The following is a 27,126-nucleotide window of genomic DNA, read 5'->3' as shown; positions in this document are numbered from 1 at the left end:
ACTGCCTGATACAAGGTTTGGGCATCAGTGTCAATGCTCTAAAAAGTGATTTTCACCATTTTTCTGTTTCCTGATCTTGCAGAAAACCTGTCACCTGCTGGCCTTCCTTTTATTCACCTCCATCCTCCACACACTTTAATTATTCTTAATGCCTCTGTACATGGCATACCCATCTGTTGTGAGTTCTGCAATTAAGTCTGAATTAAATGGGATTAAATACTGTGTCTTCAAGGAACATTGGAGCAGATTTCCATCTACAAAAATTGGAGGAAATAAAAGTCTGAAGGCATCGACAAAGACTGTTCTACTAGATTTGAACAATGAGGTGCTTTTCTTAAAAAATGCCATGAAAGAGTTTTGGGTGGAATTTTGTGTTTATTGCCTCTTATTGGTAACAAACAAACAACCTGTCTTTGCCTCTGAACTGCATTTGAGTCCTGCTGGCAAAACCTTCAGCCTCTGGAACTTTGATTGAACTGTGTCTCGCCATTCCTAAAACAATATTCATTCTTAGCCTCTAGTATTATGAAAGTAATTTGACCTCCTTTTCCCATAACAGTATCTTTGTACAACAGGAACAATTGGAAGTATATTGTAGGTATGGTGGGAGGGGTTGGGAATGCAACCAGTGGTCAGAACTGACTTTGTGATGTTGCTTATTATTTGTATGTGTGTGTTGGTTTTTAGCTGTGTTCTCCATTGAGGGGTTTCTAACAAAATGTGAAGCTCTTTTGGCTTTTACACCAAGAGTCTGGTGAAAAAAAAACAGTTGTTTGTTTTCCAATGAAGTACTGATCCTCAAGAACAGCAAGTGTAGCAGCCTAAGCATCATGAGATTAAGGAAGCTTTTGCATCTCTGACTATTCAGGTTAGGCAGTGGCAATATTAAGTTACTGAAATTATGGAGGCTAAAATTCTTAGTCTAATTTGACTTTGCTATTGTACAGTAAAATTCAGTGATTCAAGATGATTTGTCTTCTGATAGTAAAGGCAGTAAAACTGTGTGATCTATGAAGGAAGAATGACTAAATGCATTGCATACTTTTTAATCAGTAAAAATGATAGTCATCAGATAAATCTTAGGTGACTATTTGGGCTTACACCTATACCACAAATTTAAAAAAGAAGAAATAAAAAGAAGATTACTCATTTTCCTGTAGAGCTATTGGACTTCTGTTGGGAGTTCTGAATGTTTGCTATAGTTTTATATGGTTCTAAGCAGAAGATTTTAGGAGTGGCGTAAAAAACAAGCCTCTGACAGGAATTTTGGGATATAAATTGGTGGTTTGGAGAGAGGTCTTGATGGGTTTGGGTTTTTGTGGTTTTTTTAAAAGTCTTTGGATAGAATAGCCATCCACCTCCTGACTTTCATGATTAAGGTGATAAACACTTGTGCTTTTGTTTCGTTGCAATCCCTTCAGTTGTCACAGAACATAATTTTGGATAAGAACTTACCAGAGTCCAAATAATTTAAAACTGCTTCTTGTGTGAGTGCTTTCAAGTGATGGTTTTAGAAAACTAGTTGATGAGAAGATGGTTTTGAAATCTAGGGTTATCAGAGTGGCTTCAATCCTGTAAAATATCAAAAAAAGGGGGGGGATATAGCTTAAACAGACCTTGTGTCAGTTCAACAAAATAGTCAATCACAAATATTCTGGTATAAGAGGAAACGTTGCTGTTAAACTCAAGTGGAACTGCATTCTTAAAGGGTTTTAGGATACTCTGATCCATTTAGGAGAAAAACACATTGTACTATACCTGTTGTTGCAGACCGAGGCCTTGTTCCAAGCAGCAAAACTGAGTGACTTTCCTGGTTTGTATTGTTATTATTGTTGTTGCTGTTTTGTTTGGATATTCCTTTTTATTTCCTTCTGTGACTGGTAAAGAATTCAGAACACTTATAACTAAGCATCTGGTGCTGACAGTGACTTTGAATAAGAACGAGTTTAGTTTACGTGTGTTGTATTAACTGTGAAAGAAACCTGTTCCCAGTAATCACAGACAACCTGTAAGGTGCGTCAAACACTCAATGAAGGAATGTTCTACTTGTCTCTTACTTGGAATAATTACTTCATAAGGATGTAATGTATCTCAGTTTGAGTTTAATCTGCTGTATCTGCTCAAGGAACTTAGCTAAAATTTGATGTGAAAGGGAACAAGCTGTATTCAGCTGTAGTTGCTGCATACCCAGTTCCATCTATCAGTTTCTAACCATAAGTCTCAGCACAGCCCTTTGAATAGGGTAATATGATTTTAAGCAATACACTTCACAATATTCCTTGGTTCCAGAAACTTTTAAAGTTGATGATTCTTTGATTTTTTAGTAGGGAAACCATTGTGGGACATCTTGTGGTATAGCATTAATCATCTTATGAAAACTAAGATGTATCACTGCTCTGAGCATCAGAGCATTCATTCCTGCTTCAGTGGCTTTCTTATGTAAAATATTTATATTACTTAGATAAATAAATGCAAACCAGTGTAATATTTTTCCATGAATAAAGAGGGAGATAGCACACCCATATATGATGAGATAGAGCCAGCTTATGACATTAATTTTCAACAGCATGTATTTTTGTTCTGTATGTCCATTCCCTCTAAAGAAAAGACAACAAATAATCTTTAAAATACTTAGTTACAAGCCATTCATTTTCAAACATTACTTTTGTGTGGAGCGCATTAAGGAAAAGGATCTCATTTCCAAAAAACAAAAGTCTTACATTTTGGAGAAGACAGAGGTCATGTTTCAGGGTCAGACGTGTATCTAATTTTAAGAGGTTCTGTGTGTTAAGGAAATTCAAGCAGGAGATAATGTCCATAGTCAGGACGTTACTGGGGGCTTTCTGTTGAAATGAGGTCACACATAGACTCCTTCATCAGTACCAAAGTTTTGGTTTGCCTTAGGAGTTTTGTTCTTTTGCTGTTTATTCTAAAAAGAAACTGCCTCCTTTCAAATGGATGTATATAATATTTCTGCTTGGTTGCTTCACCTATTGCAGTTATTGAAGTCTCTTGTGCAGCCCAGCCAGAGCAATTTGGGGGGAAAAAATGTTAATACTGTCACTTTATCATTTCTAGACCAATAAAATTAAAAACATCTCTAGTACAATATAATAATATAGGAAAAGCACTTAGTATTGCTTTTAGGGACATTTACCATGAAATAAAGCTTTTATTTTAATGATAAAGAATATTATACTTTCCGTAAGTATTTCCAAATGGCCCATTGTGCTAAAAGAATAGATTGCAGGGTATTTGCAGGATCAGAAATTTTTGTGTCTGTTGAAAAGCTAACAACAGTGTAATTTTGATGGTATTTGAGAAATGTCTCAGACTGTGACCCAAGATACTTTGAAAGAAATTTTCATTAAATATTAAATGATGTTGCAGAGATATTTTAGAACTTGAAAAGGGTTTTTTATGGTGCGCTTTTTTTTTTTGTATGCTTCCTAGAATTGGCCTAATACCTGTTGTAAGCCATAGAAATTATTTGGAAGTAGCTGATAATGTCAGTATAGCTGTTAAATTCATCCACAGCCATTAAAATGCCCTAACAGTGGGCACTCCCATTTTGCTGTTCTCACCTATTAAAAAAGTGCATCTTGGAAAAGAATTATATTCTCTTGTTTCTGTGGTACTAGGGATCCAATATTTTGTATTCTTAAGTTGATTTTACTCCCGATGAGGCTGGTGATGCTCACTTTTTTTCAATAAGCCCTACCTAGGTGTAATTTAAAGATAAATAGTACAACAATTAAATCAAAATATATTTCAGCTTTGGTCTTTTTGTCTTACATGCTGTATTCCCTTTCAAATTTGCGTCATCAGCAGGTTTCACAAAGCATCATTTCTTTTCCATCGTCAGTCTTTCAATAAAATGTGAAGTATTATTCCAGCAGAAGAAAACCAAGTCAGGTCATTCTTCCTGGATGAAGCAAGATGTAAACTAATCCTTTTTTGAAACTTGCTTTCCATTCAAGTCTGCACATACCTGATAGTAGATAATTTATATCTAAATTATGTCTTTCTAGATTGTTTCTCATGATACTCTCACAAGATGTTGCAAAAACCTTTCTAAGGCAAAGACAGGACAAGATAGATGTGTTTCTTCCTTTTGATTTGAAAGGACAGTTATCTAATTTCTGTGGTGATACTGAAAAAATATGGTGTATTATTGCTGAATCAGTGTAGGCTGTTAACTGAATGTGGCTCTTAATTGTATCTGCCTTAGATTCTAGCTGCACATAAGTGGTTTGCTTATGTTTCCTAGTATTTTTTGTGGAAACTCCATTTAAATGAATTGATCTGTAGTTTCATGGTTGCTTCTTTTTGAGGAAGCTACATGCAGGCACAAATTTGACTGTAGTAAGTGTAGCCCACTGGATAGAAACAGTCTGAAGTTAGTGCATATGGTTTCTGTAACTTGCAAGTGGAAAGAAGAAAAGAGACTGTAGAGCCAGGACTTTAGAGAAATGGCTCTCTGAACTATTTTGAGTATGTGAGTGACGATTAAGGTTGTTCCATTTACCCTGTTGCCTTTTGTGCAGTGGGAGAGATAGACCTGCAGGAGTTATGATGTTTTTTCTGAGGTAGGATAAGAATTTTTGACAATTTTCTGGCCTACCCACCTTACTGCTTTTGGTTGTGTGTAGCCCAGTAAATGTGGGTTTTATTTCAATATGTTTTCAGTGGTGTGTGTTAGAGCTCTACCAGTGATCTGATATATAAGTTTAGTCAAGTTATTTTACTTTGTCTACCCTTTTTATCACTCACTCTTTTTCCTAGAGATGACCAGTATGGCTTTGATTTTTAGGTGGCTTGCAAAAATTGTGCTGGGGCTATGAACAGTTCCCATTAGTGTTAGGCTGGAAAGAAGATTCAGGGCTATCAAGATCCCTAAAAACATAAAGTGATGAACTTCTAAGGGCTTCCAGTGTTTTTTCTCCTGGTACTCATCATATACCCAGCAGCCCACAGCAGAGAGACCATTCCTGCCAGTGAAACAATGTATGTCTCTGTTTCTTCTTTTGCAGCTGAGATTTTGAGATTTTTTTTTGTGTGAATTTTGATCTATGACTTAGAGTCTATGAAGAAGTTGATCATCTCTGACCTAAGCACTAAACAGTTTTCCAGTGACTTTTCTATTCATGAAGTGCTTACTTACCACCATGAGCCCCAGCTGCTTTTCCAGTGCTCCAGATAAACGGGAGAGTCACAGACCAAAAAGATAAAATGTTATTATAGCCTCAGGTAGCTGATTCTGCAACTTGCCCTCTTGAAGGCTACTGTGAGACTTTTCCTCAAGGGAAAACTTTAATGTTATAATAGGTAAAAAATTAATAAATGTTAGTGGCTTAAAATTAAGATTGATCCCAGTTATATGGGTGGCAGGGACAGGGAACAGGTAACCATGTTGCTGTGACATACAGAGTTGTGATTTGCAAAATTGTATACAAAGTGGAGAACTTGATGGCTTTGACTGACTAATTGGGAGCATTCTGATTACACATTCAAATCAGAGCATTTTGCATGTTTGTTTTCTTTTTAAAATGGGAGAGAGTTGACACAAATCCTAACATTTCTTATGCTGTGGTGAGAACTGCTGATCAAAAGAGAATGGGCCTCCTGCATCTTTTTCACTTCTTCTTCTTTCTCAGAATCATAAGGATGAGTATTTCTAGTAGTCACAATATCTTTGCTATTAATCATTTGTATCCTGTAGAATAATGTGTTTGCTACCATCTGTGACTGCTTAGCACATTCTTTCTTCTCTTATCTTCCTTTTTAGCTGTACATCCTTGACCCCTGGACCCAGCTGTGATCGTTTTAAACTGCATATCCCTTATGCAGGAGAAACACTCAAATGTAAGTTAAAAAATCTTACAGCTGCATTTTGGCTTTTCTTTCAGTGTTCCATGTCCCACTAATTTTCCAGTGTGTCTGTCTAACTTTGTGAGTACTGAGATACATGTCTGTTGTTTTCTCCTAAAGTTTCAGTTCCAAGAAGACACAACCATCAGGGACATGCAATATTTAAGATAAGTTTAAAGGCTTCTGTGAGACTACAGTTTTGAAAAATGAGTTTTAAAAGCCAAAAGTCACAACCTGATATTTCTAATAAAATGTTATGACTAAGATAATCTCATGACCATTTTTAGATTCATTTATAAGTTGTATATGTTTTGTGTTGTTTCTTTGTGTCTCTTTTAGGAATAATTCTTTATTAAGCTGCAATAAAAGATGTTAGTCTGCTATTTTATTAGTTATCTTTAAACAATGACTGGTATAATTACCCAGATCAGGGAAAAGTGAATTTGATTTCTCTGATTTAGTGGTATTGTTAAATCATCTTTATGCTTAGAGAGCCTGTAGACAACTAGTTCATTTGCCCAGTCGTAATGTGTGTTCTGTTTGTCTTAGTTTGTGGTTCTTTTCAAAGGTTTAAAATAAAATTTACTTTTGTATATTTTTAGAAGGTAACATTTTCTAAACACTTGAACTGCTGAAAAATGGTTGTGTTGTTTTTATCTCCAACAAATAAAAAATGAGAGAGGATGAAGAATTTCAGATAAAGTAAAATTAAAGCCTTGGCATTTATATTTTTAGGACAACTCTGGTAAAGCCATGCCTAGAGTACTATGTCCAGTTCTGGTCTATCTGTTACCAGAGCAACATGGACATATGTAGGGGGATAGAATATAAGAAAATAAAGATAGTGTAGAAAGTAATCTTACCCCTAAGGAGTTGCAGCTGGGCCAAATATTGAAGATTAGGACAGGCCTGACTTTAACAGGCCACAGCTGTAAGAGAGAAGAAGAGTGCTGTAAGAGAGTGGGGTGGCTGGCTGAGAAGGGAACTGCAGTCAGCTGGCTGCTTTGTGAAGAAAGAGTCAGTGCTCTGAGGAGCTGTCCATGAGAAACACCAAGAAGGTATGGAACTTTTGTGATAAGGAGGCAACAGTCTGGAACCCCTGCAATAAGATGGCAACAAGACAAACTGTAATGACTACAGCAAAAGACTACAAAGATGATCAAGAGCTGGAGGATTTGTTGTATGAGGAGAGGCCAATATAGATGGGGCTGCTTAAGAAAAGAAGGCTCAGGGCAAATTGCACCAATGTTTATGATTACCTGATGGGGATAAATTAAGAAGGCCGGCTCTTTTCAGTGGTGGTCACTGAAGGGAAATGGTCACAAACTGAAATGTAGAAAATTCTATTCAAACACAATAAAAACTCTTCTGCAAGGGTGGTCAAAAAGTAGAACAGATTGTGCTCAGAGCTTGTGTAGCTTCTGTACCTCCATCTTTGGGGCAGTGCACAACGCAGCTGGGTGTGGTCCTGAAGAATCTCCCCTGTTTGCCCTGCTCTGAGCTGAGGGATCAGACTAGGCAGTCTCCAGTGGTGCTGTCCAGCCCTAGCTTTCCTGTGAGTCTGTGGAAGTGTGCTGTCTGGAGGAGCAGGTGCTTGGTGTGAACAGAAATGGTAAGCATTTAAAACACTGCTTTGGTAGTATCCATTTAGACTGCACCATTTAGACTGCATATGCTGTAGCTTCCAAGGCATTTTATGTATTAAGAATTTTATTGTATTCGTTCTGCAGCTTTTTTTCTTTGGTGTTGTTTTTACACTATGTCATGCACTGGAATGCATTATCCTTTATGAAAGGAAACCAACAAAATTAGGCTTCTTATGTTCTAGAAGTACATTAAAGCTTCCATTTGGCACCTGTAAGGAAAGTTGTCTTTCCTATAAGTTGATCTGGAAGCTTACTTAGCCAGGCTCGTGTATCAACCTACTGTAGCTATTTTGACTTTTCTATATATATGGAATTATGGCTCAAGAGGATTACCAATTATTTTTTCTCACTGAATAAAATTGGAAGACTTAAGTCCTAGCTAGTAATTATTTTAAGACAAAAGAAGTGGTTCTGCATTCAGAAGTCTTGTGAGTAGTAGCTGTATTGTATGAAGCCAGCTGCCCTCCCAGGTAGAACTTTTATTTTAATAATTGTTAAAATGTGTAGTAAACTTAACCTGTTGAGTCTTGATGTGTTCTGCAATGTGTAGTAGATTCCACTTGAATCTTGTTTGATGACCATGAGCAAGTCAAAATATGTTTCACTGAATGGCATGTTTTATAGAGTGTTATCATGTTCTGTGGGACCATCGTATCTTATACAGGGCCATGTTTGTACGTTCTGAGAGATGTAAGTCTTATTTCAAGTAAAGGCTGAAGCTGTTCCTGATTCGTAAAAGAAAATGGATAGACTAAACTGCCCATATGCACTTGCACATACATAAAGACTATATTCATATATTAAATGACTGTAGTCCAGTTAAAGTACCTAGAAATATGATTATGGAATATGCATTAAGTTAAATTTCAGTGTCAAGAAATCTGGGGTTTTTTTCTCCAGTGTTCTTTTATTTCTTATATCATGTACACAATTAAACAAAAAAAAAAAAGCCTACAGAGCATGTTACGTATTTTAACAAAGACAACTGAAAATGCTGTAAATAAGTGTATCTTTTTCAGAGGTGTCTAATAATAGCTGTGAATTCAAGAAATAATAATCCTCCACATTTCAGTGTTACATGTTTGAAAATGCTGTGAATCATTAAGTCTCACAGCATGCGGAATAAATAGTGATGTGTGCAGATTCAAGAAAGCTTTAATAATTTTGTGTTTAGATCTGTAACGATGGCAGGGGAAGACAGCCATAGTGTGCAAACAGAGATGTTTAGATATTTTATTGTAGGCTGTTGCTAGATATGTTATCTTTCAAGGGCAGAATATTTCTGCAAAGGAAAATTGCGAAATCTGCGAGAATAAAACAGATTGGCTGAATGCATTCAGGATCTCCAGCGTACGGGCTCAGATGTGGTACCAAATAGAGGCTGAAGTGTGTAGTTCCTTTGTGGTTTGTCTTACATCCTCTTTGCAACAGATTAGGTCTTTGCATATCATCAATCATAACCGCTGCCACTGCACAGGCACCCTTGTAGCAATGCCACTGTGTTGGAAACTGTTGGTGTGCAGCTTTAGGGAAGTGTAACTGCACGGTGCAATCCTGTTTTCCAAAAGACCAGAAAGTTCACAGCTCCTCAAAAAAGGAGAAAGTGCACTTGCAGGCAAGGCTAACTGCCTGTAGTGTAAAATAATTGTTTTGTAAACTTTGCTAGGAGCAAACATGTTGTGATTTCAGAGTGGCTTGTTGGTTGTGTAATGGGCTTTTTTAAGATGTCACGTTCACCTTACTTTTGCATGTATGAAGAGCTGCTGGAATGTTACTGAAGAGTAATGAATGACTGAGGAGTTACTCCGCTCCAGCCAGGGACCTTGGAGATACCCACAATTTTATACTGGAGAAAATACTATGCCAGTGTTCAAGATAAACTAGTTTGTCATACGAATTGTCTTCTATCACACTTCAAATCATGCTTTCAGGGAGGCACTTTTATTTTCTTTTGTAAGGGAAATAATTTTATTTGTTTTCATAGTGGGAATATTTAGAAAACTTGAGCTTAGTCTTCCTTGACTGTCAGTTGAAATCTGAGAGAGCTGTATTGTTTTTATTAGTTCATCCAGTACTCAGTGTTGTTGCATGAAACTCCATGTTTTTCTCTGTATTAGAGTTTTTCAGCGTCCTTATTTGGAGTTTTAATTTCAGGAAGACCGTCTGGAATACGGTGTAAGAGATTGAATCTTTGTTTCTGGAACAAAACTTACTTTGTGTAGTGTGTAGAGGTATCCTTTATTGCTAACTGGACCCCAGTATCTGCTTAGAAAAGTTCAGTATCCTTTTTGATGAAGTATTTGTGTATTTTGAAGTGAAGTGTTCCATAACTCTTGCAGATATTTCAGTCTTAGTTGATAAAACATCAATGCAGACATTAGCAGAAATTGTCAGAATAAGCGGTTATAAGCTGCAATAGCCTTTATAATTAAAACATGCCATTTAGAATCAAATTATGATTTTTTTGCAGAAATCCTTGGAATATCTTGGGTTTGGCTTTTCTTTTCCACTCAAGCTTTCATTGCTGCTTGCTAGGGAATCTGACCTTTTTTTTTTTTTGGCTTTTGCTCTTCACATTTTCTTTTTCAGGCACTGATGCCTCCTTCCCTCTCTGACCTTGAGTGCTGTCATCTGGAATTTCACAGTGATTAAACAATGAGTTGCCCTTGCAATGCTACTGTTCTCTGTGGCCTCTTGAACTGTAGTATTTTCATCTTCTGTCTGATTTTCACTGTTTTTATGTGAGTGGATTATGGCTCTGGGTTCTACTACCACCATATTGGTTTCCTTGATCCTGAAGAACATTTATTTTGTTTCATTTGAAGCTTAATTTTTAATTTTTTGCTTCTGATTTTTGTTTGTTGGATTATTACTCTTTTTGGTTATGGGCCCTAAAGGAGGAAATCAGTCTTGATGCCTAACCAGTCTAAGAATATTGCCCATAATACGTGGTACCCAATTTCAGCTTTTTTTATTCCTGTGATGGAACTCTTTCAGTAATTTCATGCAGTCTTCTTGTGGATTTCTATTTTAAGGAAGTAATTAAGAGCAAACAGATAAATGTAGAGAACAGCCCGACCTCCTTATTGCCCCTTTAAAGGCCGCTTTGCCAAGTAATTTGCTAAACACTTGTTTATTTTGCCAATAAACAATTGTAAAAATGAATTTTGAAGTTATGTAAGATCTCAGAGTCTCGTGAGTATGTTGCTGCAATGAATGTGTTAGTATTTTTTGCACCATTAGGTTATTTTACACAGGCTGTATTTAGGTTGAGGCTCTTACAAGGACTTCCTGGTTGCTGTAATTCAGATTATACTTACTTAGGTGTTGTCCTTACCTGTGTGGTAAATGTCTCCTTTTAGGTTCATGCAATTTACCAAAGATTTTTCCAGGCAATATGTTTTCTGAAGTTTGACTGAGTCTTGCTTTACGTGGCAGGAGTAATAAATCTTTTTCTGTCAGTAACCTGTTTGTTAACTAATGACTGTACCTAATGAGAGTGTCAAGAGAGACTCTAAGCTTATACTTATTTCTTCTTTGTATTCAAAGTTTACAACAGTATTTCTCCCTTTAAAATAATCACTTTCCTCTTACTTGGGTTCTTTGTTCACTTTTTCTTATGTTCTAGACTTCTCTTGAGCAAGTAAATTACAGAAGATATTGCAATTGTAAATCCTAGTGTATTTCTTCATCAAGAGAAGTGATCTTAGAAGTATCTATGTACAAGTGTGGACTTAGAGAGGATTAAAACATTTTATGTTAGGCCTCCACAGTGGTATTGCCATAATGCCTTGCTACCTTGCTCTTTCCTCCTTTTTTTGCCTGTTTAGGCTGCACATACTGGTGATGGTCTCAGGTCCATTTGCTTGAATCTATTTATCCTTTGCCTTCACCTTTCCTTTTCTCACCTACTCAGTGTTTGTTTTAATTTCTTCAGTTGCCTGGCTTTAATTTCTACCAGTATCTTATCCCATCTTGAATTATCTGTTGTTCTCATCTTCGTCCGCTTCAATTCTAATACTAAGATTTCTGAGAAAGCAGTTGCCCAGCTGCAGAACTGCAAGTTACTGAGATTGTCTTGATGCCTTCTTCCTCAGCTTGGGATCCAGTTTACTTAATTATATTCTATTTTTACAGTTTTTCCCACTTTACAAAATAACAGACTTTCTCTAGTCTTACAACTCTTTTTTTCCTCATTCAGCAATATTTGTCAGTTGAAGTTAAAGAAAAAAATGACCCACACCTGCACCCCTTTGTCCAAGAATGAAAATAACATCCTGCAAATTCATCATATATATATATATATATATATATTATTTTTTTTCTTCTGTTGGAAAAGTGGGACTTGATTCACTAACCTAACTAGAGGTGTCTTATTTCTGAGGTTCCCAAGGATACTTTGCTTGGCCTTTCCAGCTTCTGACCCATAGGGCACTGATCTCTCTGAAAACCATGTACTATAGCTGCTGTAAATGTGCCCTGAGGCATCTCAAATGAGATTAAACACCTTGGTTTAATCAGCTGCACCACGTTCATGGAGACTTGATCTTCCACAGCCTTGTGTGCGGTGGAGTAGCTGGTATTTCTTCTGGAGTGTCACAGAGGTGCTGAGAAATTGGTTTGTTTTTTTCTAATGCAATCAAATAATTTTTTTTTCTAATTGTCCCTCTATTATGAGATGGTTTTGAGTCTTTAAGCTGACTTTTCTGCCTTTCCTTTTCTGATATCTCAATTTGCACATCACATCAGAAATTAAGCTCAAAAACACCCTTTATTCAAGAGCAGAATAGCCTGTCAGCAGCAGTACCACAGCAAAGTAGAATTACTCATGTATCTTTTTTCAGTAGTAGTAGTTTTGTATTTAACAAGTTTTATTGTAATTTCAGGAACTAATCTTTCTTGCCAACCAATTAGAAAAGGGTTCTATAGGTATTATAGTGCTATTTTTGACTTAAAGCCTGCACAACAAATTCTTCAGCATGGAATCCAGTGACAAGGATTCCAGGCAGGTCTGCATTTAGTTAATTTAAATCCTTTCATATTGCTGACTGCACTGACTTAGTGTCTTGGTTGTAGTGAGTGACTGATTACTTTTGTATTTGTAAAGACAATCAAAACTGGCTGGTTTAGGTAAGAATTTGTTTATAGAAGAGACTGATCAGTGGTTCTTGTCTACAGTTTACATGGCTACTGGAAGAGACAGGTTGAATTTTGAATTGATGAGTAATATAATTCTACTGGATTTTCCTTTTTAATACTCAACAAGACCACTTTCTGTATTTTCCCAGAACTGATTCTGCACATAGTTTGGTCTCTTGCTTCAGCAGTTGCCTTATTATCTGTGAATGCATTTTGTGATCAAGTCGCGTTTGCATTTCTTAAAAGCCAAATGGGTTGATCTCTTTCATAGCAAATTCCATTCAAATTGGTCTTATTCTAGGTTGCAGTGGCCACATATGTTTATTCTACATACTTAGTGCTGACTTACAAATTCTTGGTGTCAGAAGAAACTGAAGCATATAGAGATGTTTTCAAAAGTAGAGTTTGAGAAGTTAACTGCTGGACTGTTTCCTAATTTTGCTGCTGTTTGTTAAACAGGGATGTTAATGCTGTGGCACTCCTAGCATAACATTTTTCAGTACTACAAATTTGTAGTATAAAAAAGAATAAAAATACCCCAAAAATGAAGTTACCAGGAGAGGAAGAACTAGATAGGCCAGTAGAAAGCGATTGTAGGGATTGTAGAAATTTCTCCTTTTCTTGCTGAGATACACCTGTCTTACTTGTAGTCAATTCTTATTCCTCTGTTAGATTTGCTTATGCATTTTGATAGATGAGAGAAGAGTAGACCATGGGAGTTTTAAAAGAAATTATAGATTTAAGTATTAATATTTCTATCTTTTGTCTGTGGGGAGCAAATTAACTTTTCTTTTGAAGTTCTGTGAAGTAAAAAATTTCAATGTTTAATGCTGCTTGCCTGAGGATAAAGAAAGGAAGAGAAAGTAATATTTTTGGATAATTGGAAATGTAATTCCATCAAAGTAATTATTGGCTGGTATATCTACAACGATGAGGAGTGTGAAGGTTTTGCTTGCCTTTTTGCTTGGCTTGCTCTTAACACTGGAATAGTCATGGTCAGTAGTACTGTGGAGTACCACACAGCTGGCCTTCCATCAAGGGAAAAAGGACAAACAGAGTTGAAATATATGCAAAACTAGAAAGTTATGCTGGAGATGCAAAGAAAAGGGTATTTGTGTCATTTGGGTGAGAAGAGCAGAGAATGCAGGACTGTATTGATTTTTCATTATTTTTTTTTTCCTCCAAGGTTAGAATGGTAAATGTTCACAAACTCTTAAGCACAGTAATTTTGCAAATTACTTTATTGGTTAAAAGTGCTATACCTCAGTTATATTTGAAGAGGGTAAGCCACAGATAATATCATGTAAGCATTAAATATAGTACTTGTTATAAAAATGGCTATTTCTAGTAGGTCAAGACAAACTGTTAACTTGTGATTCAAAACATTTAGCACCTTATATTTTGTAAGCTTACTGCAGAGACTAGTGTTAATATTTATGTGAAGTCAAACCAGATTTGCGTTGGCTGTTGTGATTGTTTAAATACCTTTTATTGGAGTGTAATGAAGCTTGTTTTAGTTACACGTCACAGCCCTGCCAAGCAAACTGATAGCTAAAACTGCAGTTTCTCTGGGTTTTGATATTTAACAAGAACAAAATTCAGCTTTAGGATGGATCCTCTTAATCTGTAGTCTGATTTGTTACTGTGTGTTTTTGTTGCTGTAATTTGGGAAAATAGCTCATGATCATAGCTGCGAATAGGGCAGACACCTTCATTGGTGCCTAAGCCTTTTAGGGTCAAAGGTGTTACCTTTTCTGTTCTAGTATGTAAATTGAGCAAGACATAAGTGAGACTGTATGGAAGGGGAAAGCACAGAACAGAAAAGTTGGAGAGACTGGGGATGATGTGTATGGATGTCTGGTATGGTTAAAAAAAAGGTTATTTTTTCTTTTGTTTTAGGAAATAGTTGAACATCTTTGGATTCATGGCAGAAGTGAGACTTAATAGAATAAGATTTGACAGAGGGAATTTTTTTTTTCATTTTTAAATATGTTAAAAATTTGTTCTAAGGTCAAATCTTTAATAGTAAGATACTGTCTTTAACTTCCAGAATGAAAGCCACTGATGATAGAAAATCACTGCTCTTTTCTAACTGTTAATGTTGAAGCGGAAACAACATTTTGTTCTGTACTTGTCTCTATTAAATTGTCAGCCAGCCTGTGTGAGGTTAGATTGTAGCAGAATAAATTAAGGTTTACATTTGGCTGAAAACTTGTGGTACTGTAGGAAGGAGGGCATAAAGGATACATTTCTGTTTAGTAAGAACATAAGAGCAATGGCATCATTTTTCGTTTCCATAGGGTTGTAGAATATTTTGAGTGTGGTCTCACCAATAGTGTTTTGTGAATGGATAATTAACAGGCACTGAACTACTAGTTTTATTTATTCTGAAGCCTGGAGAACCTATGTAGCTATATAAAATGTAGCCTTTTGGAAATTGAATATGCTATAGGAAAAATAATCTTGATATACATATTGGCATTAATATTGATATATTTGGTCTCAAAGTGACTTTTCTTGAAAGGACTTGTGAATTTGGATTTGAGTCATGTTTACCCTAGACAAGTAGAAACAATTTTAGCAATTATAAATAATTATGAGTAACAGAAAATCAAATATCACAATGTTAATTTTTACTCTGGATTCTCTCCGTTCTACCTGAATAGTTCCTTGGTATCAGTAGGTCATGAACACTTCTAATATACAAATATCTGTATAGTTGGTCATTCACTGTGGATAAGGACTCATAATGGCACTCATATTTAGTGGAAGAAGGTGTCTGACAGAAGGTCTAAATAACAAATATGAGCATGTGAGATAGGTAATAGATTAGTTTGTCCAGCTGCAATGTGATGTACCTGACCTTGGTGTGACCACACATCGCAGCTGAGTGGTCAGAAGAGGGTCCCATGTCCAGATGTCCCTGATCCCTTAGCATAAATCATTGCCTGGCATGTGCAGCTGACCTGAACCCCAGATTGTTCAAGTTCACCACTTAGCATGTTAAACATAATGCCAGCTTTTATTTGCTGTTATATTGAGCACTGTGTATAATGGTGTTCTGGGAGCTGCTGTGAGTTCACTCTGTGAAACCAGTTTGTGCCTACTTGAACCTCCAAGTGGAACCTACTGCCGCAGCTTTGCTGAGGTTCACCCCTTACTGTGCAGCTCGTAGACGTGGATATGGTTTATTGCCAATCTCACTACTCAAGCAGAGTCTTGAAGCTGCCTCGTGATGTAGGGTTCTGTAATAGTTTTTCACTTCTCAAGTATGGAGGTGTAACATCGAAAATACGCTGTTATTTTGATCCTTCTTTTAGTCTAAGCAGCTTTTTTTAGTACGTGTGTAGTTGGAGTGCAGCTCTTAAGTGAGCTGAGCAGTAGCTATATCTTATCTACTCTGTTTCACCAGCTCTGTTAGAGGAGGAATGCAGAGAATGAAAAGCATGCAGCTAGCACCTGCAGGATGAAAAGTGTGTGCTAAATTAGTTACTTAGCATCATGTAGGAGCATGGCAGCAGCACAGGTGCAGTCCTTTCCTTTGGAGTAGCATTGGACTGCCTAAGTCATGGGCCAGGCTTTATCGTTGTGCTGTTTTCTGAGTTACTCATAACTCATATTCATGCCCCTTTCAAAACACAGGAAAGAAAATGTATTAAGGTGAATCTCCTTCAGTACATAACCTCAAGTTCACTGCTCTTTATGTAGAATTTGGTGGACTTGTTGAAAGGAACCACACATGACATTTTAATTGCAGTAAATATCAAGAAAAGTGTTGTGTCATGATGGTGTAGGAACTACCCAACCTAGTAAACATCAACTTTTTTGAATTCTTCAGTGCTGTATTATGGTTTAGGCTAATCTACCAATTATTGTTTCTTACTTAATATAGATGCATTTCCTGTTGCAATTTTATGCCTTTTCCTCCAGGACTGGTGCACATTTTGTTCTTTTAAATTAAATTTAAATGAAATGAAAGGTTTTATTTTTATTTTGAGTGTGTTGGGAATTTTAACTGGCAGACCTCTGCTATTTTCTGCACCCCATACTTACACGTGCTCCTGACAGCTGTGAAAGGAGGGTGGGAGTGCGGACAGCAGAAACCCACACTGTGCTCTACTCGTCGCATGATCAGTGACTTTGTGATTTGAAGCCATACTGTAGAGAATACCTACCCCAGACTGGCCAGTGGCTTCTTGCTCATGAGCCTTCATCCCCTGTAATTAATCTTCATGACATCCTTGCTTCCAGCTAAGGCCAAGTTTACAGAATATCCGCAACTAAAACTGTCATGTTAAATGTCTTGAGATGGTTACGTCACTGAGCCAGCAATGTGGCTTTGCAAGATTTGTTCATCTAATGCTTTTCTCCAGTTCTCCATTCACAGTTTTTTAAGAAATAAGAAGTGGTGTAACTTTCTCTGAACAGAATTGTTTATAAGGATTACTATACTGGTTTTACTTTGCTGTGTGGGTTTTAAATGAGTCGTAACACATAGTAGATAGTATTTTTCTCTAATGTCTCCTACCTTATAAATCTACTTTATGCAAAAGCTCAGTTATTCTTTCATATTGTCATAAGGAATGATAGGGAGGTAGACAAGTAGGGCTAGAAATGCTTATTTTAATTTTTAATCTTTTTTTCTTGAACAGTGGGTGGATTTTTTGAAAGCTCAGATGCATATGACCACCTCTTGATCTATATGAACTCTGAAGTATGTGTACTAGTGAAATACTAGAACCCAAATTTCCTTTAATTGCATATCTTGTGACACTGGCAAGATGAAAGCTCAGTGCCAAGCTGTGATGAAGTCTTATATTTTCAGTTAATTTTCATCTCTCCATTTAAATGTGCAATACTGCATTTCTCTTGGCCAGAATTTGGGTAGTTGGAATGGTTCCTATTGAACTGTGTATTCTTCCTTCCAAGAGTTGGCAATGGTGAGGAGAAGAGAAGGAGTAAGTGCTACTAATTTTTAAAAGCTCTGGTATTTTGAAAGTCGTGATCTTTAGTAGTTTGCAATTGACTTTTAATAGACAAAACACAGCCATCTAAATATGGTACTTTTTATTAAAACAAGATCACTTTTCTAACTCATGTTTTCAGGCACTCCTCAATAGTATTTGAATTCCAATTTGAGATACAAAGCAATAATGTATTTCGTGTTTCATTGCTTGCAGAGGAGGAAGAAGCTGCGCCTCAGGAATTTGACTTCATCCCCCAAAACATCTGATGCTTATCTTGCATGTGAATTTTGTAACAATTATGTGGATATATACATGAAATATATGTAATGTAGCTGTCAAATTAAAAAATGTGTGTTATATGTGATTGTTTTATTTTTATTTATAAGCACATATATAGAAGTGCAAACAATGTTTCCATTTGTTGCTTTTCAGGGGATATAATTTTCAATGCTCACTATCCTGACCTACCACCAGATTTTATCTTTGGAGAGGATGCTGAGTTTTTGCCAGATCCTTCTGCCTTGCATGTAAGTACTTTACTATTTGAGAACCTTACACTTTGCAGAGAGGCTTTGCTTTTTTTAGCATAGCTTCAGGAACAGGAATTTTATAACAATGCAAAATAAAAAAGAAACACACCTTTTATCGCACTGATATTTTGAGTGTAAACACATTGCTTTCTAAAATGATTTAAAGTTGAATTTGTAATTGAATTTGTTGCTTTCCAAAATTGAATTTAAGGTTAAAATGGGGGGAAGGAGAAGGGGGGGCGCAAAGTTTAAAACATTTTAATCAAGACAATATTATTGTTTATCCTTAGTTACTTAGAATATCTGTAAAAATATGTCTGTTTAATATCTGACCATCTTAAATGACCTGTCTCAGAAAAAAAGTTCATAAATTATATCTTTAAAAGTATTTATCTGTAAAATAAAGTTGTGTAAATTGGTGTCACATTGTTGATTTTTGGTTTTGGTTGAGGAAGGATATATCGAGTTAATATGTTATGGGAACCACTGCATTAAAGAAAGCTATGTGCTCATGTGTGTTAGCGTTATCTAGACAAAGAAATTACTTTCTAAAAGATGGGAGGAACAGAAATTAATGAGAAAATGCTTTTATATAGCCATATTACTACGGAAGGGGAAACAGCACAACCTGAAACGAAGCATTTTGTTCACTAGTCACAGTTAGCCTCAAGTAGTAAAGCCTTGTTTGAAGAAGCTATCAGTGCTTATGCTTTTTCAACACTTCTCCCTCTCAAAACTTACTAATGGGACAGTGCAGAGCCCTTGCCTGCAGCTCCTCTTGTGCTTCATGAGCACATCTCCAGAGGTCCCCAAAGGAACTCGGTGGCTGTCGTGCTGTGGTAGAGGTGTCATGATGGAGACTGAACATGTCCTTGATGTGTGACATGACAAGTGTTGGCTTTTGGTTTTACCTTTCACTTCATAGTGAGTTATATACAAGGATCAGAATAATTAGTTTTAATAATTATTTTTAGCATACCTAATAAAACTTTCAAAAGGTGAATGCCGTATTTCTTTTCTTCTCCTGGTCACTTTGCTGTTAAGCTCACAAACTCCTTTGGGTAGGAGGCTGTTCATCATGGTGCTGATGAATAGCTATTTCATTATGCTACTTTACAGAAAAGGTTTTTCATTCTATGGCAGTTCTAGAATTGTTTTCACACTCCTTTATTTACCAATTCTGTTTTCCTCTTTTTCTCATTTGTTTCACAACCTTCTGAGAAGTGTTCACATTAGCAACTACTTTTTATAGTTGATATTAAAAAAGAGAAGCACCTTTTAATGTACTGGAAAACAGAAATTAATAACAAATTGCAAATGACATATAAAATAATTTGGGGCATCTTGCAGAAATGCTGTTCAGATGGAGAAGCTTGCTGAGAGTGGTATGGTGCCATATTTCTCATGTGAAAAGAAGTCACTAACAGTTGTGATCTACAGGAAAACCTGCAAAGATAAAAACATCCTTATTTTTCTTTCTTACACTGTCCATTAATGATGCTTTTTTTGGGAGTGTTGCTTTTCTTCTGCCTAAGCATAGAAAAATCTTCTTGTCTTTTTTGTTGGAAAGCAACTTGGAAGAGCCATTTGTTTCTTGATACATAATGAGATATTAACCATCTATTAGAAAGTAATTAGAACAAACCAAAGAAGAAATTTGCAAGCCAACAGTGTTCCTTTGGTCATTATGCCTTGCTGAAGCATTTACTATGTAAATGTAACCTTCAGTTTGTTCTGAGGTATTGGAGGATGTTATTCCCATCTTGCAGCTGTGGTCTGCATACTGTTCCTTTAGTTTTGCATTCACTTTTTAAAGTTCCATATGGTTTGTAGATGTTTTCTTCAGAATGTTGCATAAACAATAACTTGCTTATTATGTGAAGTCTTTGCATAGCTCCCTTTTTTCCAGAAATGTGAGAGCTATTTAATGAATTTTAATTGAATTCTAATATATTAGCAGAATTCTTAAATATGTTAACATAGCTGTCTACTGACTAGAAGTCAAATACAGATTAGCACATTGACCATAATTCAGTGCTTTTAATCTTGAGCAGTCTTCAGATACTTCTGATGCAACAGTTCCTGGCAATCCAAACAGAATCTACCATGCACAAAAGCATGTAGATGTTATTCAATGAGGAGCACAGTCTCAAAGTAAGTAATATGTGCCATTGAATCTGTGGGAATTCTGACATTGAGCCTGCATGCACTGGTCTCATCTGTCTGAGTGTCTTGTTTTTTAAGAAGTCATCACATGTTGTTAGATGGCTTGAGTCAGGCATTATGCTTAGCATGAAAGGAGAACCAGGTTCTCCAGATTCCTCAGGCTCGTGTGGCTCTAATGGAGGCTCTCAATAGGCATCTCCAAAGACATTTGAATGGCTGTGTTGCAGATTGTTTCAGTTTCCATGGCCATGGGCAGAGCTTCCAGTTAGGTTTTCGTCTGAGCATGGTAATAGGTGTTCAGTTAAGCAGCTGTTAGCCAGACAGCTAAAGCAAGATTCCAGAAATACTGCATTCTAAAAAGTGAATGCTGTCAAGGAATAGTTCGTATTTTGGAGTTTTATTTATTTATTTATTTTCCCCAGAGAATTCCTGAATTATCAGAACAGTATTTCAGCAGTAGGGCTGAGCACTCTTGTTTTATAAGCAGGGCTAATGCTTTCTTGAATGAATACTGCAATTGCAGAATCAAGTTGAAAGCGCTCATTGAAATTTAGCTTTGCTTTCGTGTCTTGCACCAACATTAAAGTCACCTGGATTTGAAACTCAGCTTGAGTCTCAAGTTCAGCACTGCAAAGTATGTGGTTGGTTACATGTCTTAGCAGTAGTGGTCACTCTGCTGGTCGCAGGCTCTGTGTGCATGCTGATCTTGCCAATGATGTCAGCATTGCAGAGTGCTTCAACAAGGGACAAGTGGTCCTTTTGGTTTGTTGTACAGTTTTAATTATAGTGAAGGGGCTAAATTCTTTAGGTTGGTGGTGCTGTTCATGCTCAAAGAGTTATTAAGAAGAAACATTTTTACATTTTATTGTCATTAAGAATGTGTTCCTATCAAATGCATTTGATACTTGCATGTATAGTATGCATAAATAAAATCAGCTTCTTAGAATGTAAATAGAAAAGTTCTTTCCTGCTCTAGTGTTTATTCACTTTGGATGACAAGTATTAGAAATGTATTTTAAAAACAACCTATGATTCACTCTGTTCTGATTAAAAATTCAGTTGGCACACAACAAGATTAGTGATTGTGTACGGATGAGATTAATTTGGAGCTCATTACCATGACGCCAGTTTGAGTAACAAGAATTGTTTGTTATGTTAGCCTAGTTGATTGTTAATGTGAGCCAGTTAATAGCTGAAGTGCTTATTCAAAACGTTAACCCCATTTTTCCAATGATTTTGAATTATCTTCTGTTTGGCAAAGAGGATACAATAGGAATATAAGCAAGGTAACTGTCAGTTCAAGGAAATGGGTATCTTAGTATACTACTTCAGGTCTCCAGCTAGCCTTGCCAGAATTATTCTGCCCACTCATTGCTGTCAAAAGGCTTCAATAGCCATAGTGGGAATGAAGGCAAGAGGACATGAGCATTTCCCGAAGCCTAGGAAGTTCTGAATGTGTCCTTGTGGGCTAGTATACAGCATATTCCTTGTGGGAATACTTAGTGCTGCGTTTGCATGGGAGAAAGATGCTGCCATCACAGACCTTCAGAGAATAGGCTGCTGCAGTTCTCATGCCCATACCTAGCATTGGGAGGATTGTTTTCCCTTGGGTAATTGTTGATACTGAGTACAGATTCCAGTCACTGTGGAGTTAATTCAGATCATTGTGCTACTCAAGTGTATTGGCTGTCAACTCTATATCTTGTATAGACCAATGTTTGTTTTTAAGTTCTTGTATTTATGCTTATTAGACTTATTTGGCTATATGAGGACTATCGTGAAGGTTGTCATTTTTTCTGGATCTCTGTTCAAAGTCTTGATCATTATTTTTATTGGTTGCTGAGTTAGCTTTTAATGTGTAGTGAAGAGATCCTTTAAATATCCCCCTTTTCCATTAATTTTTATTTATTTACTCAGGTGCATGAGACACATGTTTAACAGTGTCAGTTGTCCCCCTGCTCACAGTAGCTCCAAAAAAGCTTAAACACCCCTTATATTAATTAATGTTCTTTGAACTATTTTGTTCTAAAAAGTCTGTTGTATTGTTAGCAGGGATTCAGCTGTTATGTGTACTAGGTGAGAGCTCCCCATAAGGGCAATGAGTTCATTGGTTTTAGAGTGTGATTTTAAAATACAAAGCCACAGCAGTGAGCTCTGCTTGTCTGAGAAATGCATGGGTGAGTTCAGCCTGTTTAGCTCTTTTGTGTGCTCTATTTCAAATGGCAGCAGCAGATTTCGTTCTTGGACCCCCTAACCTACTGCTCTTGTAATGAAAGCCTTAAATTACTTTAGCTTCAGTTGAACTTGAGGAATTTAAGTGAAACGGAATGCAGAATTGGATCCTTCGGTTTATTAGAATTCCTTATTTTAAACTACTTTATATTCCCATTTATTGTGTTCATTTTCAGCCATGTCTTGACTTTATATGTCAACATATGTTTTGATTATTTATAATCCCATGTTATTTAAAATTTAATTTTCTGAAACAAGAAATAATTCTGAAAACTTTTTATTCCTGTCCCTCTCTATTGATCCTACCTATTTGTATATATGGTGAATGCAGGTATGTGTGCACACATGTGTATATATGTGTATAAATATATATATATATGTATGCATATAGTCACTGCCGCCTTGCTGAAGTTTGTCTGGTATTGATAGGCAATGGGGAAAAAACCACATTTTATACCATCAGAGAAATAATTTTTTCAGGAACTTTCCCAAGGACTTTCTGACTGGTATTGTTGGCACTTATGGGATACATTTTTGTTCACGTTTTTGAAAATAGAGATATACCAGTGCTGCATTCCTTTTAAAGCCAGATCTGAAAAAATATAATTTTGATTGTATTTTGATCTGGTTTTTGGTGTCTGAGCTCCACACTATTCCACAGGGAATCACAAAATCACAGAATAGTTAGGGTTGGAAGGGCCCTCTGGAGATGATCTGATTCAGCCCCTCTGCCAAGTTGATTAAGTACTGGATTTAAAATGAGAACTCTCCAAAAGAGGATTCTGGCTGGGAATCTTCTCCTGGCATAGCCTGGTCAGCTTGACTGCAGCATGTGTGAGGCCAGCATTCAGGAGGTCCTTCTCAGAAGTCACACGGTGCTGAGAGCAAGTGTTAGGATTATCTCTGCAGATGTGTGCTAAAGATGCTGGCTAGCAGTCCAGCAGAAGGAGTACAAGAGGATGACAGGAAAGGTTTTCCTCTCACCTTTCCATCTTTGAGTCCATCAAAACCTTTCTACACTGGGAAATTATTCATTTTTCTCCTTGTTTTAAGTCTTCTTGATTTCTCTTACAGCCTTTTGTTTTAGTCGTTTTTGTCTAGAGCTGTTAATATTTATAGGGCTGAGAGATGGTTAGCCACATTGTATTACTTTGCCATTTTCTATTCATGTGTAGTCATTGCGTGTATTTACCTCACTTTCTTTTTGTCAAACTTCAGCATTTCCTAGCACAGTTTATAAAACCTGGCTTTCTGTCTCAAAGCATAAGCAGAAGAGAATATGCTGAGGTTAAAAGTTGCGCTTTGCTTAATTGCAGCATTTTGGCTCAACCTTTCACCTAGAGTCCAGAAATTTTAAAAAAAAGAAAAATCAATAATTTGATAATACTGCTTTAGTTTCAAGGGAGCAAAATATCTGTTAAGCTAGGTAGTTTTGCCCTTCTTGCTTAAATCTTGCTAGTGCAGAAGGCAAAATGAATTCCATTCGTTTTGTAAAAGGCTCCAGGGGGAAACATTTCCTTTCATTTTTTGGCACAAGCTTCTCTGATAATACAGTTTCTCCCTAGATTATGAAAAAATAGAGAATATTAGCTTTTAAAATATAGTATTTCAGTCCAGGAGAGACTGATTTTTGGAGGGCATTAGGAATGTGCATGGGCATTTGACTGAAGGATGACAAAGTGGGAGAAAAAGTTTTTCTGCCATACTAAATAAAGTGCATGTAATGAAGGACCTAATCATGGTGCACTAGTAAAATAGGGGAAGAAAACATGTATGGTTTTCCATTCATAGCACTGTTTTAGGAAAAAATAATTTCCGTTTTTCATGTGAGTTTGACTGTATTTTTCATGGTCATAGAGTTAGATGGGCCAGAAGATTGGACCAGAATAACAGGATGCTTAAATCTTAATGTAAAAAGTTGAAAAAGATGTTTAGGTTTGCATGTCTTTGCTTTGCAGGAAATACAGTCCTTGGTAGTGGTAAGGGTGGTATAATGAATTCCTGCAAATCATTCACTTTTGAGCCATGGCTCATAGAAAATATATAAAGCTGGATATCCCAAGCCAGACACATGAAAGCAGAACATCTTTTAGGTGGAAGTTTGGGAGTACAATGATTATATGTTAGCATTTATAATTCTTTAGTGTAAACCAGCAAAGTGGTAATGTACTTCTGACTATTTTTTCATTCACTTTATTAATCTATAATCATTCTTTATTTGAGCAGTGGTTTGTTTTTTTTTTAATTGTGGGAAAAGTATTATCAGAAAAACTAGTGGAAAATGGAAAGATTCTGGCCCTTATCTGTGGTGTTGCTGTCACAATACACTCTGCTTCTTTACAAGAACCCTATAAACAGTAAGAAATGACATGTCTTGAAGGCAACAGCTCTTGTTAGCTTTGTAGAAACACGTTTACAAGGGGTTTGGGTAGGAGTGGGGGTTTTTTTGAGAGAAAAGACTGACTCTAGGACAGTCTTCCTGAATTGAGAATACATTTAAATTCTGTGTAGTATTCCCATTGAATTCACATTGATGTGCTATTATAATTCATTTTTCTGTAGAGGAAGTTGGTCATTGCTTATGGATAATCAAGTAGAAAAAACTTTTAGATTAACTGATTACATAAGGACAGTTAGAAATTCTGTCTAATAATGCAGTTTTGTATTTGATTTAATTCTGGCTTGTGAATTGTGTTATAATTTATAATTGCACTTTTCTCCAATGAAATTAGTTTAAGTTTGGTACCCTGAAGGTTCTTTTCTTCAGAAGAGATTGTTGGGGCAAAGAAATAAATGTCTTTGCACTCAGGGTGATTTTCAAAAGATCTATTCATTTCCCCAAGTGGAGGAGGGCTGAAGATACATTTTCTTTCCTTTTTACCAGTTTAAGTTTCAGCCTATATTTGTTTCAAAAGCTCTCTTTGTTTTACTCATTCTTTACATTCTTTTAAATCTGTGTTCCCTTGCTATCTTCTATTTCAGTTCCTCAGGCATATCTGCTCTGTTTTAGAGATAACTACAGAAATATAATTCAAATTTAGTCAGCATCTTGAGTCTTTTGTTTGCAGTATAAGTGTTCATACAGTTTTATGTGAACTCTGCCACATACCCATCTTCCTAGAGATGCAGCTTTTACTTTCATAAAAAACCAAATGAGTGTTTCCATGCTTTTTTTTGAGAAGAGACTACTAATGTGCAATAATATTTCTGGTATGATAGAGAAATAATTGTGATTTCTAATATTTTATGATTTACACAGTGGTATTTTGTAAGTGTTTTCTTTAGGGACTGTATTTTCAAGGTCTTATAGTACAGATGTGAAAATAAAGATGGCAATACTGCTCTCACAACAGTGAAATCCACCTTGTGATACATTGATTTTAATTTGTGGGATTTTGGAAAGGGAAAAATGGTTACAAGAAAACAGTTCTGCGTGTGCAGATAAATGCTCAAGGGATGTTAGTGGATGCTATCCAAAACATTAGCTGTAAAGGTTCTGCCTTTTTGCTGTAGCTAAAATTACTTGTGTTGACAGGAAAGGAAAAAACCACAGGAGCTGATAAGAGTGAAAGACTTGCTATTTGACAGGGACTCTTGAGGTGAAGCATTGACAGTGGTCTGTTCTCTGCTCCACTGAGGGCCTGAGGAGTTGAGGTCTGTTCACACTACCATCAGGGCATGGTGAGTCTTCAGGGAAAGATGCATGTGCCTATATCTTGTGGGGGAATTTTTCTTGTCTTCGTGCTTTGTTCCTTTTACTTGCCATATCTAGTTAAATATGTACACCTGGTAGCCAACTCCCAGGGGTAAAAAGGGCGCTGTACTCACGTGGAGAAACTAATAATTAGTGCATTGGATTCACTAACCCAGAATTTAATACATGCTGAGGGAATTAAGAAACTCCCTCTTGGTAAAGGTATCTGATTTGAGAGAGGTGTGCTGAGAGGTCTGTAATAAAACAAAACTTGCTCTAATTCCTTAGAGCAGGACAAGAAATGTTTGTGCATGTCAAGTCTTTAGGGGATTAATCAGATAGTAAGCAGTTGTAGATTTTAAGGGTCTGATTATCTTCTAAGAGAGGTCTGTGGGAGAAACAAGCAGACTCTTTAGGAACAGTGCACAACATAGAAATGTTCTCCTGGGCTCAGCTTCGCAGATTCTGGATTTCCTGAGTACTCTTAACTTACCAAGATCAGCTGCCTCTACTTCTCCTTCAGCAGGAAATAGAAAAAAATTGTAGTAACCTTTGGAAGCTGAGTTTACTCCTTTTTTGGGTGAATGGTACTTGAACAGCAGTTTTGCATTTATTCTAGGTGAATGCAGAAGAGTGTTCTCCATGTATCAGATTTGCTGGGATCTGTTATAGAGCTGCTTTGGGTATTGCATCATTTATCAAGAAGCACACTGTGTAGCCAGTGGAAGAAAAAGAGAAAATAATTTCATGCACGAGATAAGATGCTCTTCTGAAAGCAGAATTAATTTCCTATTATGTTGTTTTCCTGCTCTATATTTTCTTGCTAATTCAAGGCTCTTAGGTATATGGGATTTCAGCTGTTTATGAGCTGTTCTAATTCC

The 27,126-nt window shown here is 36.5% G+C and overlaps 1 protein-coding gene across 1 annotated transcript in view; it reads left to right on the top strand.

The window, feature by feature from the left end:
• Nucleotides 1-27,126, top strand: part of BABAM2 (BRISC and BRCA1 A complex member 2) — a 161,181-nt gene that overhangs the window by 14,930 nt on the left and 119,125 nt on the right. The window contains exons 3-4 of the mRNA XM_058021747.1: nucleotides 5,789-5,865; nucleotides 18,056-18,150. Of these exons, the coding sequence (XP_057877730.1) occupies nucleotides 5,789-5,865; nucleotides 18,056-18,150 (172 nt within the window). The remainder of the gene's footprint in view (nucleotides 1-5,788; nucleotides 5,866-18,055; nucleotides 18,151-27,126) is intronic.

The sequence above is a fragment of the Melospiza georgiana genome, chromosome 3 (genome assembly GCF_028018845.1).
Source record: "Melospiza georgiana isolate bMelGeo1 chromosome 3, bMelGeo1.pri, whole genome shotgun sequence".
Lineage (NCBI taxonomy): Eukaryota > Metazoa > Chordata > Aves > Passeriformes > Passerellidae > Melospiza > Melospiza georgiana.
The sequence above is the reverse complement of the archived record's forward strand: the minus strand, read 5'-3'. Positions and strand labels throughout refer to the sequence as shown.